Source organism: Heliangelus exortis, chromosome W (assembly GCF_036169615.1).
Source record: "Heliangelus exortis chromosome W, bHelExo1.hap1, whole genome shotgun sequence".
NCBI classification, from domain to species: domain Eukaryota; kingdom Metazoa; phylum Chordata; class Aves; order Apodiformes; family Trochilidae; genus Heliangelus; species Heliangelus exortis.
In genome coordinates, this window is record NC_092453.1 from 5,568,889 (window position 1) to 5,577,789 (window position 8,901).

General features: G+C 35.4%; 1 protein-coding gene across 1 annotated transcript in view; it reads left to right on the forward strand.

Annotated features, from left to right (window-relative positions):
* LOC139789159 (chromodomain-helicase-DNA-binding protein 1-like) overlaps positions 1 to 7,441 on the forward strand; it is a 102,914-nt gene extending 95,473 nt beyond the window's left edge. Inside the window, exons 33-37 of the mRNA XM_071729682.1 lie at positions 1,984 to 2,162; positions 3,983 to 4,079; positions 4,555 to 4,612; positions 5,912 to 6,122; positions 6,313 to 7,441. Coding sequence (XP_071585783.1) covers positions 1,984 to 2,162; positions 3,983 to 4,079; positions 4,555 to 4,612; positions 5,912 to 6,122; positions 6,313 to 6,676 — 909 coding nt within the window. The 3' untranslated portion in view covers positions 6,677 to 7,441. The remainder of the gene's footprint in view (positions 1 to 1,983; positions 2,163 to 3,982; positions 4,080 to 4,554; positions 4,613 to 5,911; positions 6,123 to 6,312) is intronic.
* Positions 7,442 to 8,901: the final 1,460 nt, after the last annotated feature.

An 8,901-nucleotide genomic window follows, 5' to 3' on the forward strand; every position in this document is an offset into this window, starting at 1 on the left:
GAGATTTTTCTCTACATCCCGTGGTGAGACAGCAGGCTGTCCCCTGCAACTCATGGAGAATCACAGTGGAGCAGCCCCTGAAGGACCATGGTAGAGCAGGTGTTGTGGACCTGCAGCCCGTGAGGAATCCCATTGGAGCAGCTGTGGACCTGCAGCCCAGGGAAGATCACGGAACAAATGTTGTGGACCTGCAGTCCGTGGCACCGTGGGACTCACATTGGAGGGGTTTGTGAAGGACTTTCTCCCGTGGGAGGGGGCCTGAGTTGGAGTAGGGAAAGACTGTGCGGATTTTTTCCCTGAAGAGGAAGGAGTGGCAGGAAACAACCTGTGATGTCTGGACTGTAAACCCCACTCCCTGTTCCCCTGTGCCGTGGGAGGGGAGAAGGTAGAGATATTGAGAACAAAGTAATTTGGGCTTGGGAAAAAGTATTTAAGCTCAGGTGTGTGTTTTCTCTTTGCCCTGTTTTGATTTGATTAATGATAAATCGATTTTTTTCCCCAATTTGAGTCTGTTTTGCCCGTGACCGTAATTGGTGAGTGAAAACCTCATAGCCCTTGTCTTGACCCACAAGATTCTAGGTGGATTTCCTCCTTGCCATCCTGAAATGGGGGAAGGGGAGTGAGCGGTCCTTTGTTACCGGTCTGGCTCAAACCATGACAATATGGGACTGACCAATTTATGTATGTGGATTTTGTCTTTTGGGTTTTTATCTAAATATTTTAAGTGACTTGTCCATAATTTCCAGGATATCTTGTGTGTGTGATTCTAATATACAGTTATGCTTTTTTATTACATTTAACTGTAGTGTACTTTGTAAACTGTCTTTTTAAAGGTTGCTTCAAGCTGTAGTTAGTGCAATGTGTAATGTAGCTGCTTAATTACTTAGTGGCATGAACTGGTAATGGAACTGATTCACTTATTTTTCAGTTGTCCCTAGATGTTGACACAGTTATGATAATGTTCTACAAAACCCCTCATGTTTTTGATTTTGGATATACAGACTTGCCTCTCTTACTTGATGGGAGCAATTCTAGGTTGGGTTTGTATATGAAACATTTTTTTGGCCAGACCCTCTGTTCTGTAATATTCATCCTTATCCTATGGTCAGATGTGATCTAATTAGCTTGATTAAGTTTTCAAATTGAAATTATTGCTGTGGGTCGTTGAGGCTAACTCATTTGACTTCTTGTCTACCTTGTGACAGTTACACATATGCATTTCATATGTCTACCTTGCCATTGTGACTGAATGGTATTTCCAAGCAAGAGTCTTTAATTTAAAACTTGCTGATTGGTTTATCTGATTTTGCTATCAGCACATTGAATTAGTGGGAAAATTCAAATATGCACATATGAAGTGTATCTATGGGGACATCTGTGTTGTCATTACTGTTAATAATTTAAGCACACCAAAACGAACTTTATTCTAGAAAGTTCAGATTCTCTTACTATCTGCATAGAACTCAGGCTGAAAAACTGCTCAGAGAAGGAATGCTGATCCTCTGTTGAATGTCAAGTTTTATTGTTGCTAAAAGTATCTATTTAAAATATATTAAACATTCACATACTTAATCTTGACACCAAATTTGTATAGCTTTCAAGGTCCTAAAAAGTAGAATAAGGCTTGGCCTATATAGTTGTGCTGAAAATTAAACCCATGATTGTAAAACCTAGTTGTTATAAAGCCTTTTCCTCAGAAAATCTTTTCTATTGAAGTAGTACTTTCTTAAACCTTTTATATTAGTTACATACAACCTAATGCTTTCATATAGGAGTAAATTTTCAACTGGTTTTAACATACTACCTTTTCCATATAAAACCTTGTATTAAAACTGAAAGAGCTGTGAGCAAAGACTTGTTATTTTTTGGGTTTACAACAGTACCACCTTTGCCTGTATAAATAGCGCAATAAAAGGGTGGGTCATGTTTTACAATATTTTTATTTTCCTTTGAATTAATGTGTTCTTTTTTTACATTTTATAGTGTAAAGAAAGAATGAGGCCTGTTAAAGCAGCATTGAAACAACTAGATAGACCAGAGAAAGGCCTTTCTGAAAGGGAACAGCTGGAGCATACTAGACAGTGCCTAATCAAAATTGGGGACCATATTACTGAATGTCTGAAGGAGTACACAAATCCTGAACAAATTAAACAGTGGAGAAAGTAAGTTATTCTGCATGATTTTTTTGCAAAAGGAATATACATCATAGCTTAAGCAGAAGAATTTTTAATTATTTATCTTATTTCTTATTCTTCCTTTCTTGTATTTTTCTGCTGTATTAAATAAGAACTTTAAAAATGTGATAATAAATGGCTCTGGCTTTTGATGGCTTCACTTTCATACTTGCATAGCTATGTGTTTTGTCCAGTAGGTGGAGTCATCTTTTTAAAACCAAAAGCACATAGAAAATAAGTGTATTTTGAGTAAATTTAATGTTTAGTGGAAAAGAGTTCTTACCATTAAAGAATCTGGCTTCTTTCAACTTCAGAGTTTTTGTTATTTTTTAATTCATGCTAAAAATAGGCTATTATGAATTTGTGTTGAAGTTTGAATGATTTTGAGTTGCTGAATCCTTTATTTTTTAAACATAAACTCTAAAATTAAATCATATGTTAACTAGAACTTTATAAAAAACATTTATAACATACTCAGAGATTTATTTCAAAATGAAAGAAGAGTTTTAAGTGTTATGCATTTGTGAGGTGATAACTTCAGGGATAAAAAAGTAAAAAAAATTGCTTTTTAAACTTGTATTTCTTTAATTTCTTAATACAATTTAAGTTAGTTTTATCATAACTTGCACTTTATTGCTTTATGATTGCAAATCTATTTTGCAGTTTCATATACAACACTCAGTCAAGTGTTCAATTTCCTTGCAAACTGTTGTTAACAGAATATTTCTGCTGTTAGTACTTGCTTTACTTCAAAATATTAGGGTGAACTGAAATACAAAAACAATATCCATGTCCTAAAGACACCTTGGTAAATTAATTTCTTTAAGTGGAAATTCATAGTAGAGCTACAATAACATTAATTCATAATAAAGCTACAGTACCATACATAGATTATTAAAATATTAGACAAATGAAATACATAAGACACTTTATTAACAGTATTAATTCTGTATTTCTTATACAGATGTCATTGGGCACACTGTTGGCTGCTTGTGTCTGCTTTTGCAAACCACTGGGCCAAAACTATATAGATGCTTCTTGAGCCTAAACCCTTGAGATGTTTCTCAACTAAACGCTATTTAGAACAGTAGTCTTTTAAGCACTCCATCTCTAAACTTTCCTAAAGGAATTCCAGACTTTAGATCTGCTGTCTGCGGTCATAGAAGCAAATGTCTTTAGGGTTTTGGCTTCTTGACACCAAAAGAGTTTATTTCTTTTCCTTTCTTCTTTCAAAGCATAGATTAGGAACAAAGTTTTTGCTATGTTACTTCCATCCTCTTTCAGATTGTTCCTTTGATTTCAAAAGTTTTGACCAGGCTTTAGAATTCTGTGGAAAAATCCTGTCCCTGATATCTGTAGGAAATGAGGCATGTAGTTAAAATTTCTTACAGTGCAAGAGACTTCAATTTGGAAGAATCTTTACTGAGTAGTTCATACTCAAGTTTTCTGATGTATTTCAAAGTCTTTCAGAAGGCTTGCACAACAAATTGAAAACTATTTCTCTACAGTTGCACAAATCATTCTATTAACAGAATTGCCATTAATACTGCTTTTTGTGCACTTTGCATTCTGCAGTCGTGATAAATATTGCAAAATGACAAACTATTAAAGGAATGTCTCAAATGTTTGAAATACAGCTAAGTCATGTTTGCTGTGCATCTAGGTAATATTCTGTGTAACATACTTTACAATGATTTCAGTTTACTGAAGTACTGTTAAAATAATTTCATTTAAGTCCATGTTCTGATGTATGAGACAATAAAAACTAATATATGGATCATTTATAAGCTCTCTTTCTTTTTCCTCAGAAACTTGTGGGTTTTTGTCTCTAAGTTTACAGAATTTGATGCCAGAAAGCTGCACAAGCTATATAAACATGCAATCAAAAAACGCCAAGAATCTCAGGTAATACTTTAGACTTTTAGAATATAAATTTTTATATTTTAAGTTCTGTAACTGTTTTATTAAGTATCAATTGATGAGTACATTCAATAGTTTTTAAATGTATTTTGCTCTTCACAGTAAACTAGTCTGTTTTCTTAGGATATTTCAGTGGTGCCCAGTGACAGAACAAGAGGTAATGGGCACAAACTTGAACATAGGAAGCTCCATGAGTAGGAATTTCTTTACTTTGAGGGGGCCAAAGCACTGGGACAGGCTGCCTAGTGAGGTGGTGGAGTATCTGTCTCTGGAGACATTTAAAGCCCACCTGGACGTCATCTTGTGCAACCTGCTCTAGATGAACCTGCACTGGCAGGGGGGATTGGACTAGATGATTTCCAGAGATCTCTTCCATCTCCTAACATTGTGTGATTTTCTAAAGGATTCAGACACAACTTTGGGATTTATCAATGACAGTTTTTGTACTTGTCTCTTTTAGCAACACAGTGACCAGAATATTGGCAAGAATGTGAATACGTATTTAATTAGAAATCCAGGTAAGAAATCTCGAGTAAATTGGGGGCCTACAAGATCCAGGTAAGAAATCTTGAGCATAGGGGGCCTACAAGAAAGCTAGGGAGGGACTTTTTACAGGGACATGTAGTAATAGGACAAGGGGTAACAGTTTTAAGATGAAAGAATGTAGATTTAGGTTAGATATTAGGAAGAAATTCTTTAGTGTGAGGGTGGTGAGACACTGGAACAGGTTGCCCAGAGAGGTTGAGGATGTCTCATCCCTGGAAGTGTTCAAGGCCAGGTTAGATGGGGCTTTGAGCAACCTGATCTAGTGGGAGGTGTCCCTGCCTATGGCAGAGGGAGTTGGAACTAGATGATCTTTAAGGTCCCTTCCAACCCAAACCATTCTATGATTCTATATTATTTTGCTGGGTATTATAGCTTACAGTATGTAAAATGAAATAAGCTTAAAATTGTCTCCTAGAACTCCCATACTGCTGCATATCACAGGGATAGGCTGACTTAACTTCACTAGTTTGCTGATGAAATTCAACTGAGCACGGACTGAACTTGGTACTTACTGATTTTAGTAGCAAGCCATTTGGTCATTCTTTTGAAGTAAATAAAAAGGGAGGGGCCAACTCAACACTTCTGAACTTCTTGGAGACTCTATACCTGTTTGTAGTAGTTGTAATGTCCCCATGTCAGTTATAATGTCCCCATGTCATAAGAGAGATATTCCCTGAAGTCAGGGTTAGAAATCAGTTACATGGGATGTCTTCTATTTTTGAAAATAATACTGTTTTTCTATGCTCCCACACTTACCTTCTTGTAATACTTGTTTTTATATCATCTTATGTAAAACTTTGAGTATGTTATCATGGGTTTAAAATTAGTGTAATATATTTTAGGAATGCCGCTAAAAACTTTTCATTAACAAGGTGTACCTCTAAAACTGATGTTCATGCTAGGGCTATCTCTCCTTAGAGAGGAACTTACTACCATTCTATCTAAGATTGCTCCACTAAGGGCACCTGGTCTCCACTCACTGCTCATTTGGACCTCACTGATCCTCTTCATTCAGTCTGTAAGGTAGAAAAATTTAGTTTCTTAGCCCTACATGTCTACATTTCTAGCTTGCTTGTCTTCTATTTACTTCTGAGCTTTCTCTCAGTTCTCTCACATTAGTGCATTTGCCTTTCAGTTATTTAGATCTTGTTTCTGTCAAATTATAATGCTCTTTTAAATTGCTTTAAATCTAACAGGTAGAAGTCCTGTTTCAATTGGTGAAGAAAAAATTTATAGTGTATGAGACTTATAACCTCTGCTTTATTAAATAGATGTTGAAAGACTGAAAGAGAATACAAACCATGATGACAGTAGCAGGGACAGTTATGCTTCTGATAGACATTTGTCGCAATACCATGATCATCATAAGGACAGACATCAGGGAGAGGCTTATAAGAAAAGTGACTCTAGGAAAAGATCCTATTCAGCCTTCAACAATGGAAAAGACCACAGAGACTGGGATCACTATAAACAAGACAGCAGGTAAATTGCTTCAGCAATTATAAAATCTGTTAAGAATTCCCTTCCTGGTTTTGCAGTATGCTTGTAGTAAGCATCCAAGTATCATTTTTGAGTAATGCAGAATTGCAAAGAAATTCCTCTAATGCAGTTCTGTTGAATTGACATAACTTGCTATGTGTTCAGTAATACTAATATAAGTAAATATTTTCAGATACTATAGTGATAGTAAACATAGAAAGTTGGATGACCGTAGGAGCAGAGATCACAGGTCAAACCTGGAAGGAAGTTTAAAAGACATTCGACCTCATTCAGATCACCGTTCCCATTCAGACCACAGGATACATTCAGATCATCGTTCTACTTCAGATTACAGCCATCATAAATCTTCCAGAGATTATAGGTACCACTCAGACTGGCAAATGGACCATAGAGCTTCTGGTAGTGGCCCAAAGTCACCATTAGATCAAAAGTCTCCTTATGGTTCAAGATCTCCTTTAGGACACAGATCTCCATTTGAACACTCATCAGATCACAAAAGTACACCTGAATACACATGGAGTAGCCGGAAAACATAACGAAGACTGACATTTTCTTGACTTTCTTTTAGCCATATGCAGTAAGCTAACACAGTAATTGCCTTATGTGACTTGAAAGATATGGACTTGGATATTCTGTCAGTAGCGGTATTGTTACTACTTTCCAGAATGCAAGGTCTATTATCCCAACAATAGAAAAATATTTTTATATTTAAAGTTTATGCTGCACTGTGCTGCAAATGTTGTGGCTTTTTTTTTCTTCCCCTCTAAGAAATTTAAAATGTTTACTTATACAGGGACCTCAGTGCTGCCCCATTCAAATTGGAATTCATAAAACTGGTTTTAGGCTAAACACAGTTTAAATTACGTTTGTAAATGAATTTTTAAACACTGACCTGTGATCATATTTTAGTAATGAGGAGTTGCTTTTGTTTTCTTAATAAAGAATTCTCAAGGACTTTGTTCATGTTCCAAAGCTATTTGTTTACATTGTACACTGCAACCACCTTGCCGCTTTTCATCATAAGCTTGAATATTTAAGTTCTGTAACTGTAAAATTGCCAAGATTTCTTTTGTTTGCGATTAGTTGTAATAATGCCTTTTTACAAAATAAAATAAATGGCTCAAAATTATTGCAATCTAATTAAATGAGAATTTTTTTTTCCTTCTTGTTCCTTTCCCCACCAACTTGGGCCTTCTTGTCACAAGTATGAAACAAAGTCACCATACTAACACTTCTTAATCTTTATGAAATCACTGTTCAAAATGCAAAAATGGGTAAGGGGAACACTTTTATTCCATTTAGTGCCCTGTTTTTATTGGATGCTTCAGATGCATGTTTTGTTTTTTTGTTTTTCAGTTGAACTGTCAGTATTGTGATTTGTTGTAATAAAATGGTGAGAACCATTCAGCATTTGGAAAGTTTTTTCCAGTTCATTGGTTTTAAAGGAGTATTCAATATCTGAACACTTCTGAATCAAAATTGCCTGAAATTTATTGGAAATGTATTTGTTTTCCCTCTGAAAATAGGCAATGTTGAATGTGCTATGCAGCCAGTTAATATTTTAGATTGGCTTTCTATAAATAAAATTACATTTCACACTGATTTTACATAGATAACTTCTGTCTGACAAATTAAATTTAAAAGTAGATATGGGCTCTTGTTTTCTGATGATATTTTTCTACAGGGTACCTTTCTCAATCATAAAAATATTAAACTCTTAAGTACTAAATTTTAATACACAGCATAATTAGGGAAGATAAATGTCTACCCTGGCATCATGTGGTTGGAACTAATATGTTGCTCCAATTTTTCTCATCTTGCAGTGTGATGAGCATTTTTTGCTAATTAACCAGGTTTACATTAAAGTATTAAAATTGAACCAAAACCTTTTCAGAGTACCTATGATCTCACTGTAAGCTGTACATTCTAAGTTAATATAACTTAGCCAAGTACATTTAAGCTTCATTGAAGCTCCATTTAGGCTGCAACTCAGATAATTAATGCTGCTTCATTTCTTAGCTCTTCATATTGTCACAGTACCATGATCCTTGGCAGGATTTTGAACTCTGCTTTTGAGCTTAATTGCTGAAGCAGTGTTTAGCTAGTGGTACCTAGTAAGTTTGTGCATGTGTGCTACACTTCTTCCTCTTCCAATGGTGAAACTTTAGAAGTTACAGCATCCACAACCACTGTCTAGTTCTTAGAGTTTGGTTATTGAACTGGAATTTCAGATCCACTATGATAACACATCAATAGAACAATCCCACTAAGTCTGCTCACCATCAGTGTAGCTATATTAGCATGGCCTTGTGACAGATCATGTCTATGTGACGTGGTTAATCTGCATCCATTTTAGTCAAAGTTATTGGGTCTTAAAGAGATATGCAAGACAAAACATACTTTGTGGCTTTGGTTAGAATCTTTGTGAATTAGTGTATTTAGGTTGTGTTGACTTTAATCATGTTATCTGTTTAAGACTGAATGCAGAAGGGAATGAAGTTTGATGGCAGGAGGTGTTCTTCATGACTTATGAGTTTGACTGTTATGGGATTCTCCTAAATAGTAAGATATGCACCATATCCCCTGCAAATAAAACATAATTCAATTCCGAACATGCAGATTTGATCTTTATTTTGTTCTTTTATAATGGCAAATAATTGTTGAGTGTCCAGTTCTGAAGTATCCATTTGGAAACAAGCCTCTTCTTTCACATCTTAGTGTTCTCTGCAAGAGGTTTTAGGAAGTAAGAATTCTGGTGGCT